This window comes from Leptonychotes weddellii, chromosome 14 (genome assembly GCF_054177405.1).
Source record: "Leptonychotes weddellii isolate Sample4059 chromosome 14, ASM5417740v2, whole genome shotgun sequence".
In the NCBI taxonomy this organism is placed as follows: domain Eukaryota; kingdom Metazoa; phylum Chordata; class Mammalia; order Carnivora; family Phocidae; genus Leptonychotes; species Leptonychotes weddellii.
This window is the reverse complement of record NC_138382.1, coordinates 75,197,880-75,220,011: the sequence shown is the minus strand read 5'-3', so window position 1 is coordinate 75,220,011 and position 22,132 is coordinate 75,197,880. Positions and strand designations below refer to the sequence as shown.

The window sequence follows — 22,132 nt, the reverse complement described above, 5'->3', positions numbered from 1 at the left end:
GCAGGGGGAGTGGGAGAGGGAGAAGCAGGCCTCCCGCGGAGCAGGGAGTCCGATGCGGGGCTCGATCCCAGGACCCCGGGACCATGACCTGAGCCAAAGGCAGACGCTTAACGACTGAGCAACCCAGGCGCCCCTGCTCTCTCTCTCTCTGTATCTCTGTGTCTCAAATGAATGAATAAATAAAATCTTAAAAAAAAAAAAAAAGAATTTAGCTGGGGAAAGAAGAAGTGTTGGCTAAACTTACTTAAAGCTCTGGACATTTGATAGGGATGGCTGCTGACCTGCACTGAACATCTATGCATCTCGGAGGGTCTGCGCGGCCCACCCACTGGGGCCCAGGGCCTGGCCCCCACGCCTTACCTCCCTGGTCAAGTACCAGCCTCACCCGGGCTCACCTTGTCCATCATGGCGAAGATGCGGTCCACCCTCTTCTCCGGGGTGTTTTCCTCCTCGGGGAGCTCCACGGTGTTCCCCTGCCAGAGAGAGACAAGGTGGGCGCTAGGTTCCTGGCACTCCGGCTTTGGGGTCCTGGCCAAAAGCGTGCCCCCCAGATCTGGGCGGGTTCCAGATGCGGACTGCTCTTCCTCCCGCTCCCCACCCCACCCCGGCCCTCTCTGCCTCCTGCTCTGGAACACTCTGTCCCCACAGCCGCTGCCCACCTCGCAGATGTGCAGTGACCACCCCTCCCCTGGCCAACTCTCAGCCGGGGCGGGAGAGCGGCTACGCGAGCGGGCTCCCTCGGGGCCGACCAGGCCCTGTCCCCAAACGTGACGCCCCCCCGCCTCTCCTACCCCATAGGGCCCAGGCCTCACCACCATCTGGTAAATGGCGTCCACAATGTCCAGCATCTCGTTCCTGGTGATGTAGCCGTCGTTATCCAGATCGTAGAGCTTGAAGGCCCCTGTGATCAAGCAGTGGGGCGGAGTCAGCCCCAGCGCAGGGCGGGGTCCGGCAGGCTCTGCCACGCCCCTCCGACCCCCCCCCCCCCAGCATGCGGGGGAGCCCCATTACTCATCCCCAGAGGATTCACATCAGGACAAACAGGGATGGACAGAGAGACAGACAGACACACACACACATTGACACAGGTAGCATTTCAAGTGGGGTTTAAAAAAAAGAAACTAAAAGTAAAAAGAAGAGGTCTCTGGGTCTGTAGAGCAGGGGCTGGGGTTGAGTGGGGAGGGGAGGGCAGGAGGAACCCCTAATGGCCTCCCTCCCCCCGCCCCCGCCCTCCCCAGTCTCCGCCTCCTCTCCACCCACTCCTCTCCCACAATCACGGAGCTTCCTGCTATGGTCAACTAAGAAAACAAAATAATATGCCCGGGATGGGGGTGGGGGGGTAGCTTTTACATAAACAAAATCCTCCTTTATTCCAAAAAAAAAAGAAAGAAAAAGAAAAAGAAACTGCACTGTTTTCTTGTTGCCAATGCAATGCAACGTAAAGGCCCAAGAGAGCAGTGAATTCTGGTTCAACTGCTTCCACCCTCTCTCCAGACGTCCTTTTGCCCCTGCCCACTCCGCCCTAGGGCCTCGCACATGCTGTTCCCGCCTCCCGCAGGGCCAGCTCCTGACCCTTCACAGAGCCAGTTGCCCTCCTGTCTGCTCACCCACCCTTCCCGCCTCGGCTGCAGTTTTATGGGATTTTTCAAAATCCTGTCCCCGTGCTAGACTGACAGCCAGGACAGCGGGCACCTGCCTATCTGATTCTCCCACGGCTTCCCAGCCTCCGGGCCAGGGCGCACTGTGGCCGTGTCCCGTGGATATCTGCTGAGTGAACGAGTAAGTGCATGGATGAGACCAGACATCAAAACAGCGGCCTCCCAAGAGGTGCAGGCAGCACTGGAACCGAGTCTTAGAATGCAAGGCTACAGTACCCATAGCCCACGTCTACACCCGTTGACCTCCCCATCTGTCCACCCTGCCCCGGTAAGCCGTGTTCCTCCTACACGGCCACCCCCAGGGAAGCTCCTGTGACCTGGAAAGGCCGGACATCTGGGTCATCTCTCAGCCCTGGACCCACAACCTGGCCCGGTTATCTGGGCTCCCTCCAGCCTGGGCCCAGCCAGGGGCTGCCTGACAGAACCCAGGGACAGGACTTACACCGAAGCTTCTCATCCAGGGTTCCCCTTGAGGTCACCGACAGCGCCTGGATGAACTCAGAGAACTCGATCCGCCCGTCCTGACAGGAGAGAGGGGCAGGGTGGCCTCAGTCAGTACCGGGTCTCTGGTCAGGCTGGGCCTTGGGTGCGTGATGGGTGGCAGCAGGCACCAGATGCCCATGGCTGATGGACGGACAGCCAAGTGGAGAGGGTGGGAGAGAGGGGACAAGGGACAGAGTGGGGGGTAGGATTACAGATGGGTCAGGCCAGGCAGGGGGGACAGAAGAAGGAGTGAGGCTAAAGGCAGAGCCCAACTCCACATCTGGTGGGAGAAAGAGCCAGAAGTTACCACCAACACTACACACACCCTCTCTGGGCAAGGGCCTCCTGGAGATCCCCTTTTCCCTTGGCCTAGAACTACAGGCTTCCAGGCTTTTGAGGGCAGGGCTCTAGACTGTTTAACCCCACCTGTCCGTTTTGCAAATAGGGAAACTGAGGCCTGGAGAGGGCAGAGCTCTTCCCAGGGCTAGGCAGTGTGACTGTCAGCCTGAGGACACTTGGGGAGAAAGCCAGAGCGTGACAGCACAGAAACATTCCAAGCGCCCAACAGTACAGAGCGTGAAAACAAGTTACAGTAAATCCACCGTGAACATGAGGAAGCCTGGAAAAATGCAGGCATGGGACAGAGTGCTAAGGACTGTGGGCCCCCTGACAGTGGATCTGCCAACTGTCAGCACGGCCATCCCCAGGAGGGGACACACGCAACAACACAGATGAGCCTTGAAAACATGATGCTCAGTGAAAGGAGCCAGGCACAAAAGATCCCATATTGTATGCTGCTCAGAGCCTCAGTTTCCCCATCTGCAAAATGGGAGTATTAAAAGGCCATACCCCACAGGTAGTTGGTTGTAAAGCCTCACTCAAAATAATCCACGTAAAAAGCTTAGCACACAGTAAATGTTCAGTAAGGTCAGTGATGATTCTAAATCGGGGTTATTGTGCCTGCAGGCATTTGCATTCTGTGCTTGTAAGAGAAAGGGCAAGGTATACAAATGTGTGCATGCCTGTATGTACAGACATACGTACGCATACACATCTCTGTGCAGCACGTGTAAGTGCATGAATTGCATATGTGTACGCACGTTTGTGTGCGGACGCAGGCACGCATTTGTATGCATCAGTGTCTGTGCATGTGTGTGTTCCTTCTCCAGAAGGGAAGGCTGGCAGGAGAGCGTGGGTGCGGAGATGCCGCGGGCGCCTGCGGGAGGGAGGGGACTCTGGGCCGGGCGCGGGCCCCGCCAACCCCCAGCTCACCTTGTTTTCGTCAAAGACGTTGAAAACAAACGTAGCGAACTTGGTAGGATCTCCAAATGGGAAGAACTGCTTATAGATTTTCTGGAAGCCTGCAGCATCCAGCTGCCCGCTGGGGCAGTCCTTGATGAAGCCTTTGTACCTGGAGGCGCAGACCCGGCGAGAGAGGGTAAAGGAGGCGCCGAAATCACCCACCTACCCGCAGCTCCTGCCCAGCGCCCCGGGAGGCTGTGAATCCTGGTTCAAAGAGACGGTGCCCCAGGGCGCCTGGGTGGCTCAGTTGGTTAAGCGACTGCCTTCGGCTCAGGTCATGATCCTGGAGTCCCGGGATCGAGTCCCGCATCGGGCTCCCTGCTCGGCAGGAAGTCTGCTTCTCCCTCTGACCCTCCTCCCTCTCATGCTGTCTCTCATTCTCTCTGTCTCAAATAAATAAATAAAATCTTTAGAAAAAAAAAAAAAGACGGTGCCCCATGGGGGTGGTGGGCTGGACGTCCTAGCGGGGGCTCATCCCAGCTCTGTCTCTGGCTAGCTGGGTGGCCTGGGATAGGTGATTGCATCTCTCTGAGCCTCATCCATCCAAGGAGCAATAAGAGACGCCATGAGAATGAACACTGTGCATAGAGCACTTGGCCCCCCCAGCCCTGCCCCCCACACAGCGGGGCTACAACAAAACTCACACGAACCAGCTCCCCAAAGTGGCGCTCTTACACCAGGCACTCCTGCCTCCCCCACTTTCTCCACTGAGCCCTTCCTGGCACCACAGAGTGGGCAGAGCCACCATATGGGGCCGGCAGCTGGCTCCTCCCACATGCCTGCACCCTACAATATGCACACCCCCCTCCCCACCTCTGTGCCCAGGGATCTGCACTGACGGACACGGGAGCCGGGCAGCGAGCTCAAAGGGCACCCTGGTTTGTTCCGATTGGACTTGTCCACCCGGTATTCCCAGTGCCCAGCACAGGATCCTGCAGATGCCCGCTGATGGCGACATGGCTTTATACTCCACATCCCAGCTTTGCCCCTTGCTGGCTGTGCAACCTTGGGCAAGTGCCTTCCCCTCTCTGAGCCTCAATCCCCTCATTCATAAAAGGGGACAGCTCTCATAGCGATCTTGTCGGGATCAGATGAGATGATGAGGTAACACTTACCCCAGGCCTGGGCATAAAAAATCATCAACAGCATGATCTTTAGTATTATGAACTCAGATGAGCTGTTGTAAAGTAATTCATGAGTTGGCTCTTGTGTGTAGCTTAGCAACCCAGCTGGAGGAGGGGGATTCCCAGCATAGAGGGAAGCTAGCGAGGGATCAGCCATTGTCTGCTCCCAGCTCCTAGCTCTCGGGGCCCCTCGCTGCAAACCCATTCTCCTGGAGCGCCCACGGCAGCTGGTGAGCAAGTCTACAGTGAAGCCCATTTGAAGGATGAGGAAACTGAGGCTCAGGAGGGGTACTTGCTCGTCCTCGCAACCCAGACCAGAGCTGAGGCGGGGGTCGGAGGCAAACACTGAAGAGCCCAGATGCTCAGAGACACGGGGTCGCCGAGACTCACCTGCCCCGTTGTTCTGTTCTAATGGAGACCCTCGTGTCCAGGGAGGGGATTCTGGGCACCCCATCTTGGCCCTAGGAGGTGGCACCATGGCCGGGGCCCATTCATAGAGGGGGCATGTGGAGAAGAGGTCCAGGGAGGCCAGCTCCCTGCTCAGTAACCAGATGGCTGCCCCATCTCACCCTCCGCCTGGACCTTCCCGGGCACAGAGCTCAGCCTTCATGGCTGCTCCTCGTGAGTCACCCCTGCCCTGCGAGTGATGTTCAGTGATGCTGGGGTTCAGAGATGAGGCAAGAGGTCGCGTGCGCTTCCCAACACTGGTACCAGGAAGGGACCCAGCCCAGTGCAGGTCCCTCTAAATTCTCCTTCCCAGCGGAGTGCTCTGGGCTCCAAACTTCATACCTAGGCAGGACACACAGCCAGGGAGAAGGAGCGTTGCAGGGACAAGACCTGGTCCATGGCCCCAGGCTCCCTGGTCAAGACAGGTCCCTGGGCAGGAGGAGGGGACAAGCCTGGTGCCAGGACTTGATGGTCCACGTGGGGACAGGCTCTGCTGTCCCCAGATCACTCTGGATGCCAGGGTGGAGGCCTCCCCCAGAGCTTCTCATTTCCCCACAATGGATGTATGTTACCTAAGTGATCTGCGGAGACTGTTAAAAACAATAAAGAGAAGACAAAAGCCTCTTCGGAGGGTCCCTGCGGGTGGCTCTCAGGGGGCGGCTCTTGGAGGGGAAGGCAGCTCGCTCAGCAGCAGCTGAGCAGGAGTCCTCAGCTCGGAGAGCAGCTGCCTGGGCCCACGGTGGGGGCCCTGCGGTAACTGGGGGCTGGCGGGGCGCAGGGAGGCCAGCCTCAGTGGGGAGCCTTCGGTGGGGGGGCCTTTCCGGTTACCCCTGCAGAGACTGTCACAGTAGGGCTTCGGGAAGCCCACCCCCAGGAGGCCATACCAATTAGAGATTGCGCCAGCCCCATGGCCCAGCCTCCTCTTGCCAGGCACTTCCATAATTCACACTCAACCACACCTTCTAGAACTTGCCATACGATCTCTAGCCTCCAGGTCTTGGTACCTGCAGGTCCCTCTGCCTGCAAAACATACATCTTCCTTCTCTTCATTGGGCTAATTCACTCACCCACCACTACCAGTCCCAGCTTAGCTGTCACTTCTTCCACGAACGCTGGCCAGGCCCCCCAGAGCCTCACAGGCTCCTCTGCTCCCTCACCCCTCAGAAGAGCCCAGCACGCCGTATCCCGTTTGTCTCCAGGCTGTGTCCCCATCCGACCGTAACCTCCCTGACACTGCAGTGCCCCATGCCCGGCACAGGCCCTGGTGTTCAATGTGGGCTCAGTAAATGCCTGTCCAGGGAGATGGATGGATGGATGGACGGATCAGCATACAAACTGCCAGACAGGGACGGACGGAGTGGGGGCCCAGGCATCCAGTGTCTTCTTCCTGAGCCCCGAGGACCCTGGCCAGAACCTGAGAGCTTCCTTCAGATGGCTAGAGACCCACTGATGGCCCCCCACTGCTCTGTGACAGGGAACTGAGGGCCCAGAGAGGGCGAGAGGCTGGCTCAAGGTCACACAGCAAGTTAGCAGCAGGATCAGGGCTCAGACCTGGGTCTCCTGCCTCCTGGGTTCCCACGTCACCCGCCTCTCCTTCAGCCAGGCAGAAACACGGCTGCATAAACACATGGTGAGGCCGTGCTCCCCAAACGCTGCGCCACCCCGCTGTTCATTATCAGAAGGTGGGGGCACCCTGCCTCGCCGGAGCAGAGATGGGGAGCTGTCCCAGACACCCCGGTTACCCCAGAGCCCTAACTCACCCTGTGAGTTGTCACAGCTCTGAGGCCGGGACTTGACAAAACGGCCCAGTCCTGAGGCTGGCTGAGCTGGGACACCCCGCACCAGGCACACGCCCCCTCCCCGCTGCCGGCACCCGGTGGGGGGCTGCTGCCTCATAAGGAAGTTCACATCCAGGACTCCTGTCCCCAGGATGACGGAGTGACTCCATCCGCCACCCAGGGCCCAGGCCTCAGGTTCCAACAGGCCCGGGTCCGTCCCGCTCTCCTTCAGATGCACAGCCACCAGGAAAGCTGCTCCAGGAGCCCAGGCCCTGCGTGCCAAGCCTGGCCCCATCCTGTCTCGCTGGGACAGAGACCCTGAGGGACCCCTTCCCTGCAATGCCCCTCAGTTTTCCTGCTGGTAAAATAAGTGACTCAGACCAGCTCAGGGGGTCAGGTTTCCCCACCCCAGCACCTCTGACATTTGGGGTTGGATGATTCTCAGTGGGAGAGGGGCCTGTCTCGCGTCCCTGGCCTCCATCTGCTAGATGTTTGTGGCACCTGCCCTCACGTTAGGACAACAAAAAGGGTCTCCAGACAGGGCCAAATATCCCCTGGGAGCGGAACCACTCCAGCTGAGAACCGCTGAACTAGATGGCCTCTGGGAACCCCAGGAGCTTGAGGGGGTCTACCACAAGTATTTTCTTCTGTGTAACAACTACTCCTGGGGGCTACTGAGGACCAGGCAAATGGCTATGTTCTCTCCAGGCACAATTTCACCCCATGGTCCCACTGAGCCCAGGAGACAAGGACGATTATGCCCGTTTTACAGACTGGGAAACTGAGGCTGGGGAAGGTTACGTCTTGCCCTGGCTCAGGGCCTTCACTCAGCACGCCTTCTGTTCAGCCTGCTCTTCCCCTCCCTACCCTGCTGACTCCCACCCACGCTTTCATTCTCGGCTTCGGTGTCTCCCTTAGAGAAGTCCCCCTTGGCCCCTGCAGACCAAATCACGCTCTGGGACAAACACTCCCAGCAAGTCAGGCATCATGCGTAGTGGAAAGGAGGTGGAAGGATCTTTTTCTTTTATTTATTATTACTAGCTCCGTGCACTGAGCATGCATGAAGTCTGTAATATAAAAAAGTTTAATTTTTTTTTAGAGTTTAAAGGACTGAAAAGGAAGGGCTCAGGCTTCCCCGTCAGACCTGGCTCGATCCCAGCACCATCCTTGACCTGTGTGTGACCCTGGGCAGGTGACTTCCCCTTTCCGGGCCTCAGTTTCCTGATCCGTGAGGTGGAGACCAACACAGCACCTGCCTTCCAGGCCCTGGGTGAGCTTCGACAAATGGCAGCAGTGTGGCAGATCGCAAAAGACGTCCTGGACATCTGCCGGACGCCAAGCTCCTGCCCCCGACCTCTCCCACACAGCAGAGCCCAAGATGCCACAGACCCCCCGCCCCGGGCGCCCTGTCCTGCCACCTGCCCCAAGGAGGAGGTTCCAGTACACCAAGGCCCCTGATGCCCCCGCCCCGTCCAATCACTCAGCCTTTATGGAGGCCACCTCCATACGCAGCCTTAATGGTTAGAGTAGTATTTTATGTTATGTGTATTTCACCACATTAAAAAAAAAGGAGTTAAAATCATTACAGAGGGACGCCTGGGTGGCTCAGTCGGTTAAGGGTCTGCCTTCAGCTCAGGTCATGATCCCAGGGTCCTGGGACGGAGCCCCGCATCGGGCTCCCTGCTCAGCGGGGAGTCTGCTTTTCCCTCTCTCTCTGCTGCTCCCCCTGCTTGTGCTCTCTCTCTCTCTCTCTCACTGACAAATAAACAAAATCTTTAAAAAAAAATCATTACAGAATGTTCTAGATCAGGCATGAAAATATCAAACATAGATATAGTTTGGTGTAACGCAGCATGTGATACAGAATACAAATCCTAGATAATAAAAGTTGTTTATATCCACATAAATCAACAAACCATGAAAGCAACCAACCATTACCCACTAAAAAATGAGCTACTTTTAAAAGATGGTTGCAGAAAACAAAACCTTTGAAAAAACAAACCAAACTACAATCACGACTCCACCTAGATTTGCCTTTTCTTTTATAAACCGTCCTTAGTTACTAGGACTCGTGGAAGCTATTTTTTGATTTTAAGTCATCTTTTTATTGAGGTGAGAAGACGACATTTTATCAAATCGATTATCTCTGTACCTGTCGCTAGTCTTGAAATCTTGTTCGAGAACAGGGGTCTTAGCTCTTGGGGGGCCAGAGGCGGCTCTGGGAATCGGACACAAAGCTATGGCACCGAGTCTGGGAAATGGGCCCAGTGTCTGCGCACACAGCACGTACACTTCCCGACCCCATGAGCATCGGTGTTCGACAGCGTTTGCTGTGTTTGGGAGCCAGCTCTTCGAGACAGGGTGGGGATGAGAAGAGAAAGTCGCAGACCTGACAAGTGCGTTCTTACACTTCTTTGAAAAGGAAAGGGGCGAAGAAACCTGTCATTTCATAAAGCAGGGAAGGCTGAATGCCACTTACAGAAGGGGCTTCCCCACTGGGCCAGCCTGGGCCATGCCTGTGTCCCCTCCCCCAGGGGACTCCAGGCACCTGTCTCCCTCAGAGCCGGCTGCCCCCAGCCCCCCGCACTGGCCTGGCCCATAGCAGGTGCTCAGTAAAGACTTACTGAGCAGACAAATGAATGATCAAGTGAATGAATGAACGAATCCTCGCTATGACACGGGGGGTCCAACTCCAGCTCAGCTTCTCGTTCTCGGAGGACCCCGGGCAAGGCCCAAAGGCCCCAGCCTGCTAAGACTTGCTGGGGATTCAGTGCTCTCAGTTCCCAGGGATCTCTGCCCTGTGGGAGCCAGCCTGAGGCCAGGCTGCAGCTCCCTGCACACCCCTCTCCCGCCAGGCCCAGGGTAAAGCGAGGCAGCGAGGCCTTCTGCAGCAGGAAGGGTACAGAATAGACGGATAAACGAGAGCGCTTCTCCCCGACCTGCCATCAGGCCCAGCGCGGCCCCAGCTGCCTCCGTGTACACCCGACGGATTCTTCTCCCATTATCTTTGCAAACAACCCCCTCCCGTAAACACAACCCATGAGGAGGATGCCTCTTCCTTCCTGCCCTCCCCGCCAGCCCCCATGGTCTTCAGCTTTGGGGGGCTGCCCAGGCAAGAGCCAGCAGGATGGAGCTCCCACAGCCTGGGCCACGGAGGTGGAGCGAGCTGGACCCCGACTCCAAACACGCACACACACACACACACACACGCACGCACACAGCACTGGGCCACCTGGGCAAGTGTCTCCACCCCTCTGAGCTTCAGTTTTTTCAGAAAATTTGGAAAATAGAGAGGAGCCTGGGTGGCTCAGTCGGTTAAGTGGCTGCCTTCGGCTCAGGTCATGATCCCGGGGTCCTGGGATCAAGCCCCGCATTGGGATCCCTGCTCAGCAGAGAGCCTGCTTCTCCCTCTCCCTCTGCCTGTCACTCCCCCTGTTTGTGTGTGCTCTCTCTCTCTCTCTCTCTCTCTCTCCGTGTCAGATAAATAAACAAAATCTTTAAAAAAAAAAGAAAAAGAAAATTTGGGAAATAGAAACTGTAAGAGAGAAAGGCACCAGGACCCATAATGCTGCTACCCAACACACGCCTCTGGCCATTCCTTCCCAGCTCCCGGGCCCTCTGCCTGTGTTCATCGGGACCCGGGGTGGGCGCAGGGGTGGGGGGGCATTATCTGTGCCCTGCTATCTGCCCTCTGAGTGATGGCAATTTCACAATCATCTGCAAGGGCCTGGGACCTGCTGCAGTTTCTTAGCCCTCACTGCGGTTCCTGACCTTCCAAGAGTGACAAACCGGGCTCAGCATGGGAACGAAGATGGTCAAGAGCAAGGCGCAGGGACCCAGGCTGGCTGTGGACCCCGACACTGGCCTCACCTCTCAGCCTCCAGCCCCCTTCCTGCAAATACAGACAACAGCATGGCAGCGTGGGGCTGGGAGTCCCCAAGATGACCCCGAGGGGCACCCAGCGGGAGCCCGGTGCAGACTGAGCCCTGATGACGCTGGCCTGGGCACCCCATTGCTGCAGCCTGGCCTGGGCTCTCCCGAGGACCTGCGCCCGACCAGCACCGAGGCCCGAGTGCTGCTCCCGGCTCTGCCTCTGCTCCCTGGATGGCCCACGACCCATCACAGATTCACGTAAGAGCCCTGGGCCTTGGGTTCAGCCGGTGGAACGTAGGACTCTTAATCTCGAGGTTGTGAGTTCGAGCCCCACCTTGGGTGTAGAGATGACTTAAAAATAAAATCTTAAAAAAAAAAAAAAAAGCCCTGGGCCTTGGTTCCCCTGCTGCATCGTGGCTACTGAAAGTCAGCACAAAACAAGGGGATCCTAGAGCATGCTGGAGAAACAGGGACTGGGTGGTGAGGACAGGCCTCTCAGAAGAGAGGACACTGGGTGCAGATGCCAAGATCTGGGTGCAGAGGGAACAGCAAGGACAGGGGTTCTGAGGTAGGAATGAGCTTGGTGTGGGTGAGGGACAGCAAGTAGGGGGATGCCCAGCAAGGCTGAGGGAGAAGGTGAGGGGAGAGATCCTGGGAAGCCCAAGTTTTCCCAGGGAGGCGTCGTCCCCAGCTGTTGGGTGCCCTGAGAGCTGTTTAGGACGTGAAGGGGCTGGCTGGGGGCTGTGGTGGCAAAGGGTCCTCTGAGAAGGGCCCAGGGCACTTGGGATGCAACTGCTCATCCTACCCGTTTCCCGTGCAAAAGACAGAGGGGACGGTGGGCTACCTACAGTCCCAGTGAACCAGTGAGGCTCGGGTCAATCGAGGGATAACAGATGGGCTCCTTTTGTGGGCCAGCAACAAGGGCACTGGGCGCCCTGAGCACTGGAGGAAACTGATCCAGAGTGCGATAATCTGTGATCCATTACCAGTGTCTGCTGTGGGCGCCGGCGGGGAGAGTGGTGGCATGAGTGGCCCTGTTTAACCATCCCCAGTCTAGCTTCACCCTACAGGATGTAGCCATTCTAGAATACCACAGTGAGGTGGGTCGTGGGCTGACCCAGGAGGGCCAGAGGAAGGCACTGAGTCAACCATCTCCTAGGCTTGAAGGCACCACCAAAATGAACCAGAGGACATGTACTCGAGGCTCACAGAACTTTCTGGCAAAGAAAGATCAGTTCTTGTCTTTATAAGCTCTTCAGAGACAGTCACCCTACAGCAAGCACTGGGTGTCACAAGGCCTAGGGCCCCAGCTCTGTTATGGGAGCCTCCACGAATGCTCTCCACAGGCCAGGCTCTTCGGCCTCCCTGCTGTTCCTCAAACCCTCAAACACGCCAAGTCTATTCTCACTGCACCTTCACGCTCACTCTTCCCTGTGCCTGGAACTCTCCTCCACGGCCGAGTCCTTGTCCAGGTCGTAGCTGAAATACCAGCTTGGCAAATGAACCAAAGGCACTCCACCTGTCTGGGCCTCGGCTTCCCCATTGTCATAACGAGAAGGGGACCGTGACTCTCAGGACTGCCACATGGGTTGTACTGATGACGATATCAGGATTGTTGTTAAAACCACCAACGAAGAGAGGGCTACTAGGCTCTGCTCCAGATGCTTTATGTGAATACATCACTTGTTCTTTAAAATAGTCCTATAATATTTAACTTTTTTTTTTTAAAGATTTTATTCATTTATTCATGAGAGATAGAGAGAGAGAGAGGCAGAGGCAGAGGGAGAAGCAGGCTCCCCGCTCTGCGGGGAGCCCGATGCAGGACTCGATCCCAGGACCCTGGGATCATGACCTGAGCTGAAGGCAGACGCTTAACCGACTGAGCCACCCAGGCGTCCCTATAATATTTAACTATTATTACCCTCATTTTCCAGATGGGAAAACCAAGGCACTGACAAGTCCAGCAACTTGCTCAAGGTTGCTCACGCAGGACATGGGGTGTGGGTACCCAAGCCCAGCGCCCTGGTTCCAGAGCCCGCCTGGCCGCTCTGCCCTGCCTTCTCCAGGGGAAGCACAGGTGTAAGCAGGGCAGGGCCCAGGGACTCAAGGGCCCTGTCTAGGAAATGCCAAGATGGGACACTCCTCTGGGTGACAGTGAGGAGGAACTGAATGAGGCCACGTCTGAGAGCTCGCAGGGTACACGGCAGCGCTGGGGAAGCATCTGCCATCTCTCTGGGACAGACTGCACCTTCTGCCCTGCCCGGCAGGGCTCACCATGTGGGCCCCCAGGGCAGCTTCTAGGAGACAAGAGCAATGTATGGGAAGCACTTGGGGTGTGCTTCTTGGGGGCTGAGCACCTGCTGTGGCCAGGCTCCGGGGGCACAGGGGCGAACAGGGCAGGGCCGGCCCTCAGGGCCAGGAAAGGAGGCAGGGAGGCTCACAGATGAGTAACTGCTACGGGCTGTGTCCCCGGCTGTGATGGGGGCCCCTAAGCTAACCTGAGGGCCCAGGGGTCTCAGGGAAGAAGCCCTGAGGGTGGGGAGATAGTAGCCAAGCAAAGAGGTGGAGGGGTGTCCCCAGGAGGGGGACAGACCAGGCAAAGTTCAGGAAGGCCCAGGGGGTGAGGTGAGTTCAGGAACAGACAGCAATTCAGGCAGGCCAGGGGGCAGAAGGAGATGGCAGTGAGACTGGCGGGGTCAACAAGGTCAGACCAAAGCGGTCCTCATCCCCATATAAAGATGCCGAAGGCATGGCCTTCACCTGAGCATCAGGCAGGGTTTCGGCAGAAGCCGAGCATTGTCAGGTTTTTGTTCAACAATGATCCCTCTGGCTGCCAGGTGGGAAGGGGGGGATAATGTACAGATGGGGAATCCTGGAAGGCTTCCTGGAGGAGGTGACTTGGATGAGCCTTGGGAGAGGAGAGCTCAGCTGGCCTAGGAAGGTAGGAAAGAAGGGTGGGGAGCTCCGAAAGGGAGATAGGAGTAGACAAAGGCCCAGGAAGGAAGGGCGGGGAGTTCTGGAAGGCAGAGCCACGGGGATAAAGACCTAGAAGTAGGAACGTTTCTGGAACGCTCACCTGGGGAAGTGCAGAAGTGAAAATGAGGTCGGAGGCAGACCAGACCCACATGTTGGTCCTCGGATGTGGGGGAGGAAGAAGGCGGCAGCGGCTACTCCCTCCACATGCGCTCCCCCCCTTCCCCCGCCTCCCCCATCGCAGGAGTAGCCAGCTCACCATCCGGGTTCCACCCACCGGGCTGGGTGTCCAGCATGCGGTCAGCAGAGTTGGGCAGGGCGGCCGCAGCTCCCACCCTCTGCCGCCTGGACTCAGGGACCTGGAGTTGTACGGACTGGCCCCTAGGGGAGCCTGGCCCGGAGTCTCACGGTGTGGGTCCTTGCAGGCCCACCACGGCTGGCTGTGACGGGGGGCACATCTCCAGGCCTCAGTTCCCCATCTGAACGGCGCACAGAAGACCACTGGACATGGCTGTCATCTCTTGGACACCGTGCTACGACCTTCACAGGGAATGTCTTCCCAGTGAGTCATCATTCCCACCATACACACGGGGAAACTGAGGCTCAGAGAATCACTTGAGGCCTCGTCAGGATTCTAGAGTCCATTTCTAAACCACCAAACTTTCCTGGAAGTTATCCAGGCTTGCCTCCTCCCCTCCCTAACCCCCCAACCTCAGGTCTACCTTAGCGTGAGCCTCTCCTGTCAGCACTACATTCTGCCACATTCCACAGGTGACCAGGTGACAGACAATATGCCACTCCCGTCTCCCCCAGCCCAGGCAGGCATCACTAATCCGTTACAGCCCTCGTTAATCCCTCACTGCTATACTTTCCCTTTGCTCCATGACATACAGCCTCAGAACCCTTCTTAACACGGCACTCTGGACAGCCTCTACAGACTGAACGGAACCGGCATCCGAGAGAAAACCTATTTGCCATCCTTGGTCCAGTCTCACCGATCACTTTATAGAAGAGGGCGCTGAACCCCAGAAATGGGAAGAGACTTCTCAAGGCCACCAGTGACTTAGTGACAAAGCCAGGCCTGGGACCCAGTCTCCTGACTCGTTCCTGGTCCAAACCCCTCTCTTTGGTGCGCAGGGCCTGGTGGTCCTTAGAGATGACACACAAGGCAAGGAGTCCCCAACACCCCCTCTCCACTCCAGTTCAACTGGCTCTACATCAGCCCCTTGTGGACAAAAAAATCTAAATGAAGGCTGCCTCGGACAGGTTGGTAGAGGAGCCAAGCTCAGAAGCCCCTCCCCGTGCCCCTGTCCTGGGCAGTTGGACTGCTGTCCCATCAGCCCAAAGCCTCCCCGCCAACAGTTTCGGGGAAAAACAGCTACTCACCACTGCTGAACTTCCTTCTCGGTAACTGCAAGAGAAAACAGAAGAAGACTTTTAGCTCTGGGAGGTGTCTTAGGGGATGGGCAGACCCCGGGGAGCCTCCTTCCTGCCCTCCCCAGCCCCCCCCAAGGCCTGCCCGCCCCTGTCCCCCAAATGAACAGTCCCGGTCAGGAGCTCCGTGTCCAGCCTACCCCGGCAGGGGACAGCACTGGCCTATCCCTCCTGAGGCCCATTGTGCTTCTAGAAGGACTGACAAGAACAGCCCCTTACACACGGGGTTGGCTCTCCCTGCTGTCCTGGGGGGCGGGGGGGCCGGAAGGAACATCACACCCAGGCCAGTGTTTGAGATCTGCTGCGCCCCACCTCTCATTCCCGGGACAGCACCGTCGGAGAAGGCACTCGGCTGCCCTGCCTGCGTGTGGCGGGCCAGGACAGAAAGGCTGAGCAGTACCCCGGGGCCCTGGCAGCCCCCAGCCCCCTCCGCTCCTCAGCCTGCCCCTCCAGCCCCCCATGGCAGTCATTTCCAGGTTTTTTACAGGCAAGAAGAGAACAGAGCCGAAAACCAAAACCTGGGACAAGCCACATAACGTGGTCGAACATCCAGCCAAGCCAAAATAGTCATTCTTTACTGAACCGTGAAACAAACAAAAAAAATCTTTTTTTTTTTTTTTTCTGAAAAGTACTAAATTGGCTCAGATTGGAACCAAACCAGGGCTGTCTCTACGATCACCGAGTGAGAACATGTAACCACCTCCCGGGCCACACTTACTCTCTGTGGGGGTGACTTCGGGAGGTGCCTCCAGCAACCCATGCCTCAGTTTCCCCATTTGTAAAGCAGGAATAATAGGACCTGCCCCATGAGCTGTGCTGGGAATTCTATCAGAACAGGTGTGAAATGGGTGTGAAAGCTCCTGAATCCCTGGCGGGGCCCTGGCCCACCTACGTGCTCCATGCCCACTTGTGGAAGGAATGAATGAAGGTACAAATGAACGGACGGACAGGAAGGTCGGTGCCAGGTGGAGGTCAGCTGAGTAAAGGAATTGCAGCCTCCTCCCAGGGAAGTGGGAAGGGAGGCCCAAGGGGGTGTCCCTGAACTGCTGTGCCCAACTGGACTCGAGGAGGCCACTTTTCCAAAACCCGCTCAAAGGAAGCTTGTAACAGCTGCCGGACACCAAGTGCCCACCGGCTCCATGCCAGGGTGGGCCTCTGTGTTTGACTCAGCCGCCCTGACAACAGCTCCGAGGGAACACAGTGTTACTCTGCCCTGGGTCCAAATGGGGAAACTGAGGCATAAAGGGGCCAGGACGTGAAGTGAGAGGGTGAGGCTCTAAACTTTGTGTGTGGCTCAGCCATCTGATCCATAGCCTGTAACCTGGTGGTCAGACCCCTGGGGCAGGTTGGAGGCCCACCGCCAGGTTCCTCCTCCCACAAGCCCAAATCCCAGGCAGAGGAAGAGGCCAGTCCCCCAATAGGCAGCTGATAAACAGAGGGCATGGCGACAGTGGGAGGTGCCGGCTACCTGGATCGGCCAGACCTAGAGTAAAGAATGCAATTTTCCAAGAGTTTTGGCAGACGATAAAAGGTGGGAAGGGGGTCAGGTGTGGGGGTGGAGAGGGAAAGTGACCTTGGTCTGACCCAGGCTGAGCTGCCCTGGACTCGCCACCCATGCCTGGCAGTGAAGGGCAGCAGGGGCAGGGGATGATACTCAAAGCCCGAACCTGGAGAGACACAGGAGACCCATCACAGCATAGGCAGGAGCTTGCGGGGAACCTACTCCGGAGCCAGACTAGGCTGCCTGGATTCAACCCCAACTCCACAGCTTACTAGCTGTGTGTCCTCGGGTAAAGTACTTCCTCTCTCTGAGCCTCAGTTCCCTCATTTGTAAAACGGGTTCTTGTGAAAACTACAATGGCTTGATGCTCTTTCCTGCATAAGAATCCCACAGGTAGGGGCGCCTGGGTGGCTCAGTCGTGAAGCGTCTGCCTCTGGCTCAGGTCATGATCCCAGGGTCCTGGGAGGGAACCCCCGCATCATCGGGGCTCCCTGCTCAGCAGGGAGCCTGCTTCTCCCTCTCCCTCTGCCCTTCCCCCCTGCTCTAGCTCTCTCTCTCAAATGAATAAATAAAATCTTAAAAAAAAAAAAAAAAAGAATCCCGCAGGTGGGTGGTAGTCCCGTTTTCCCAATTAGATTGAGGTTCAGACGAGTCCACTTGCTTATAGTCAGCCAAGGTCACCTTGCCAGGAAATGGCAGGGCCAGGACTGCCTGCAGAGCCCAGGATGGACGCCCAGTTGGGTGCCTCCCCCGCCCCGAGAGTCAGAGGAAGAGCTGCACGACCTTGTGTGACCTCGGCATCACATGACAGGAACGGCAGGAGCTGGGAGGTAAAGAGTTTGGGTGGCAGATCCACTGCTGACCTCTGGCCTCACAGGGCCAGAGAAGGCTCCCCTGGAATCCCCTAGCTCAGGAATTCCCCCCAAGTCCCCAGGATGGAACAGCTAGCTACGTGGGGGCAGGGGACATAGTTGGCTGCCCCTCCCCCATTGGAATGGTCCCTAGCATGAACACTGGTTGATCAGCAGGCAGCTAAGCCCCAGGGGCAGTGAGCTGGGGTGGGGGGCGATGGGCCCTTCTGATGCTTTAAGGAGCTAATTAACCTTTAGGAAACAGATGAAGCCATCAGGTGTCCCCTGGTACCATGCCAGGGCCAGCAGGTCATCACTGCCTCACTGCCTGGAGCCATGGAGGGTCCTGAGTGGGGTGGGCATCAGGCAGCCCTCTGGGGACCCAGCCACCTACCCGAAGCCCCTCCACCAGCGTCAGGAACCTGGAGGTGACCAGTGTGAACCTGACTGTCCAGGTGAGGCAGCTGAGCCAGAGACCTGAGAAAGGGACCCAAGGCCACGGCCAGAAGGAGGCAGGCAGGAGGTCATTGCCAAGGTCTGCTCAATGCCGAGACCTGCGTTCTTACCATTCTGTCTGGGTTTCCAGGAGCTCAGCCATTCCCACGCTACCTTCTCGATTCTTCCCTAACCACCTGTCCGATGATTCACTCAGGATGTTTCTCTAAATCAGCTCGCTCATTTCACTGACTTGCCTGATCTAGATTTAGTCTAAGCATCAATATCCATAAAATTACCAATGACGTGTGCTGTTCGTATCTTTTCTAATACACAACAAAAATATAACCATGAAGATGACTGTCCTTGATCAAACCTGGCCTCTCCAATAGTGAACACCCCGACATCATGTGCCCCCCTGATTTCATGCCGTGGGAGGACGTGGCATCCACGGAGTGCTCCTGCCAGAAATACTCAACCTGCGTCTAATCATGAGGACATAACCAGACAAATCCAGAAGACGGGACATTCTACAAGGCAATTGGCCAGGACACTTGAGTCAGTCAGTGCCATGAGAGGTAAAACAAGGCAGGGGATCGTTCTGGAAAAAGAGACAAAGCCATCAAATGCAACTCGCAAAGCCTGGATTGGGTCCTGGATCTGGTGTTAAAGACCAGCCACAGAAAACATTATTCGGATCGCTGGGGAAGCTGCACCATGGGGCGCAAGTAGATGCCCCGATGGACCCGCTGCTGATTTTCTTAGGGGTGGGAACGGCACAGGGGTGGTGTGGGACAATGTCCCTTTTCATCGGAGAGGTGCCCTGAATTATTTAGGGGTGAGGGTCAGGATGCTGGCAGCTTCTTGTGGGAGGTTCAAAAATGCATGCACATATATTTAGAAAGAGAAGCAGCAAGCCCCAGCAAAATGCTGGCCGCCGGCGAATCTTGATGAAGGACACACAGGTGCTCGCTGCACTGTTATTTCAATGTTGCTCTCGCTTTCAAAATAAAAGATTGCTGGGACATATTTGTCCTCATCAGCCCACAACCTGTGTGCACCCCCATCCCCCCCCTCCCCAGCGCAGGAAGGACCGGGGGTCCTGCAGCTCTGACCACCACAGGCACTGGGAGGGAGGAGGGGGTGGGGGACATCACCGGGTCCCTCTGCTCCACACTCCACCCAGATGCCAGAGCGACATTCCCAGGCTCAGGCTTCCCAGCTTCTCCCCGGGGCCTCCATCCAAGTGTGAAATTAAACAGGCGTCCACCCACACCGCGCTTGCACTAGGCGGGTCCACACTCAAGGCTCAGGACAACAGAAGGCTGTCCTCAGTGCTCCCTCAGCCCAGCACAGCCCCCTCCAAGCCCCTCGCTAGCCATCCCCCCCGCCCCCTGGCTCCTGTACATGCTGTTCCTCTGCCCAGGACATTCGTCCTCACCTCCTTCACCTGGGTAACCCTATGCACCTTCCCAATCCCCACTGGGATGTCCCTTCTCTGCAGAGGCCTCCTGCCCTGCCCACAGCCGCCTCTGAAGCCCCCGCTATGTGAGAATCACTGCTTCCTGCCTGATCTGTCTTCCCATCAGCTCCACAGCGGAGGGTCAGACCGGGCGCTGCCTGCCAGGGCCAGCTCAGTGAGGAGGGGGGCGGCAGTAAAACGGAGCGGTCCGCAGAAGGGGCTCTGGGGTCAGCCCAGCCAGCACTCCAGGCCAGGGCTCTGGTTGTGTGGCCCTGAGCAATGACTCCACACCTTGGAGCCTCGGTTTGCTCATCTGAAAATGGGACAAATAACAGCCTCTGCCTTAGAGGGGGAGGGTGTACGGAAAGCGCCTGGCATGATGTCTGGCATCCAGCAGGCGCTCAACAGTGCCACTTTTTCTCCTCTTCCCAGCTGGACGCCAAGTACCCAGAGGCCAGGGCGCTTCTCGTGGCATACCTCAGCATCACCTGGGCACCTGGCCCGGTGTCCTGCACATGGGAGGCAGAGAATAAACCCTCGTTGATTCCTCATCAAGCCACTTGGCTGCATTTGGGACACACCCTACTGTGCTTCTCAACACGTTTACTTTTACAACTGCCATCGGGCTTTGGGCACCTTTACGGATGAGCTGCCTTTCTCCAGCCCCCTCCTGCCTACAGGCCAGGGGGCCCCAGGCTCATTAGGAAACCAGTATTTAAAACCACATGGCTGAGGCGGCGAGAGGCTCTGGGCCAGTGTCCTGTCTTAGCCATGTGTAGGCTGTGTTACTCTGAACAAGTTATTTAACCTCTCTGAGCCTTGGTCCTCATTGAAGGATGGGGTATAAACTCCTACCAGACAAGAGCCATGGGGAGGGCTTCTTGAGAGGTAGCTAGAAAACTCCCAGCTTAGAGCCGGCACAGAGCCAGGAGGAGAGGGGCTGGGCATCCCCTCCGCTCCCCTCCCACGGACCTCCCTGAGAAGCAGGGGGAGACGGGGAGGAGGCTTGCTGGTGGCTGGGAGTGGGGAGGGGGCCCAGCCGTGGCCCGCTCCCCAGCTGTCCCCCAGCTGGCTCACTGCAACCAGGCCTTCACCCCCTTCATCAGGAGTGCCCGCAGAGCCCCTCTCCTCGCCACCCCCCCCCACCCCCCGGCAGGAAGAGCAGGAACAGCACTCCCGCTCCTGAGGCTGCTCCCTGGGCCTCCTCCCTCGAGCACAGCTCTCGTCTGCCAGGAATGAACGCGAGAGAGCTGGTCCCTGGAGCCCAGGATAAATGTTGAGTCTGATTTTGATTTCCCTAAAGCAAAATACCTCTCTCCTGATTGAAGCTCAGCTCAAACACGGTGGGAACAGAAAGCAGGGGGTGGTGGCCCCCACAGAAGGCCTGGCTGCACCAGGCCCAGCCTGCTCATTCCGGCCTCTCCAGCCACCGCCCCGAGGCCAATCCAGACCCCGTTCCTGTCTCCAGGGACAGAGGCTGGGTCGATTGCCTGTGTCACCCATGCCTCCCACCCCGGTTGCAGCAAGAAGGCCTCTGGTTTGATGAAGACAAAAAGCCAAAGTGGGGCCATTTGGGCCTGGCCCCCAGCAACCCCTTGTCACTAAATCTGACACTCCATTAGTCCTAACACATTTGACCACTCGGACAAAGAAGTGCTCAGAAGTGCAGCTTCCAGAAGCACAGCGCCCCTCAGACAGCTCCTGCTCAGGCCCCAGGCCTCTCCTTTGCTCCACCTCCGAATACTGGAGTCCTCGGAGTCCCTTTCTCACATGGCTGTCGGGGGTGGGGGGCAGCACAGGCACCCCGCACACCTCACCCCAAGCTCCTCTCCAGCTGGCCCCCTCTAGCTCAGCCCCTGCCTACACTCCACGTGGCCCAAAGAGATCCCCACCCCAGACTGGACCTCCCCTTCCTGGGGACACCCCTTTCCTGCTCTACTGGGCAGAAAACACAGGAACACCCCCACGTTCCACAGCCAGCCAGGTGTCCCCACCTGGCCCCCCTCCCCCGAGCACTTGCCAGCCTCCCACCCACCCCCCCAATCTAGTCCCCACCAGCAGCTGCCAACATCCCTAATTTGGCGTGTCCCTCCCCTCGCAGCAAAGCTCAGAGAAGGGAGGGAAGCAGCTGCCATGTCCCACAGCAGCCTGTCCCTCCCTCCAGCCTGGGGACAGGCCCCCCCACCTGCAGGAGGGGCAGTTCCCTCTAGGGAAGGCAGCGTAGCGGGGTAGGCTCCTGGGACCGGGATTCCGGGGGGGCTGCTACTGCCCCGCCGTGTGACCTGTCCCTTTTCCTGTCTATGAAAGGGGACACAGCTCCTCCCACACACAGCAGACCTTACCTACAGTGCTAACTGCAGAGATGAGAGAGAGAGAGAGAGAGAGAGAGAGAGAGAGAGATGCTTGGGAGTTTCCCTCCCAGGGCTCTGGCCACAGAGAGCAGACACCTGCACTCCCCCAGCCTCCAAGAGCCACATGCGCCCCAAGCCCCACGTCATCTCCCAACAGACCCGTGTATGCTGCGTTGGAAATACATGGGTGTTCCCGTGGGGGCCAGGGACTAGGCAGCCCACCTTGGCTGTGCAGCTCTCCATAGACTCCAGAGAGCTCCAGTCCCCAGCTCCCGCACCCCATGAAGTGACCTGCAGGCAGCCAGCCAATGGCCATGGACTACCCGCCCCCCCCCCCCCCCCGCCGTTAGGCCCTGTGCCCCAGGGCGCAGGCCGTGGACACCCACCAGGGGCAGTGTGGAAACAGGAGGGCAGGCACAGGCCCTGGGCCAGGTGAGGTGCTAAGGTGCTAGGAGCCCTC

The 22,132-nt window shown here is 57.7% G+C and overlaps 1 protein-coding gene across 1 annotated transcript in view; it reads right to left on the bottom strand.

The window, feature by feature from the left end:
* The window catches only part of NCS1 (neuronal calcium sensor 1), a 52,429-nt gene that overhangs the window by 13,681 nt on the left and 16,616 nt on the right, over nucleotides 1-22,132 (bottom strand). The window contains exons 2-6 of the mRNA XM_081803763.1: nucleotides 15,025-15,049; nucleotides 3,414-3,552; nucleotides 2,101-2,179; nucleotides 813-901; nucleotides 396-473 (exon numbers count right to left, since the gene is read on the bottom strand). Coding sequence (XP_081659889.1) covers nucleotides 396-473; nucleotides 813-901; nucleotides 2,101-2,179; nucleotides 3,414-3,552; nucleotides 15,025-15,049 — 410 coding nt within the window. The remainder of the gene's footprint in view (nucleotides 1-395; nucleotides 474-812; nucleotides 902-2,100; nucleotides 2,180-3,413; nucleotides 3,553-15,024; nucleotides 15,050-22,132) is intronic.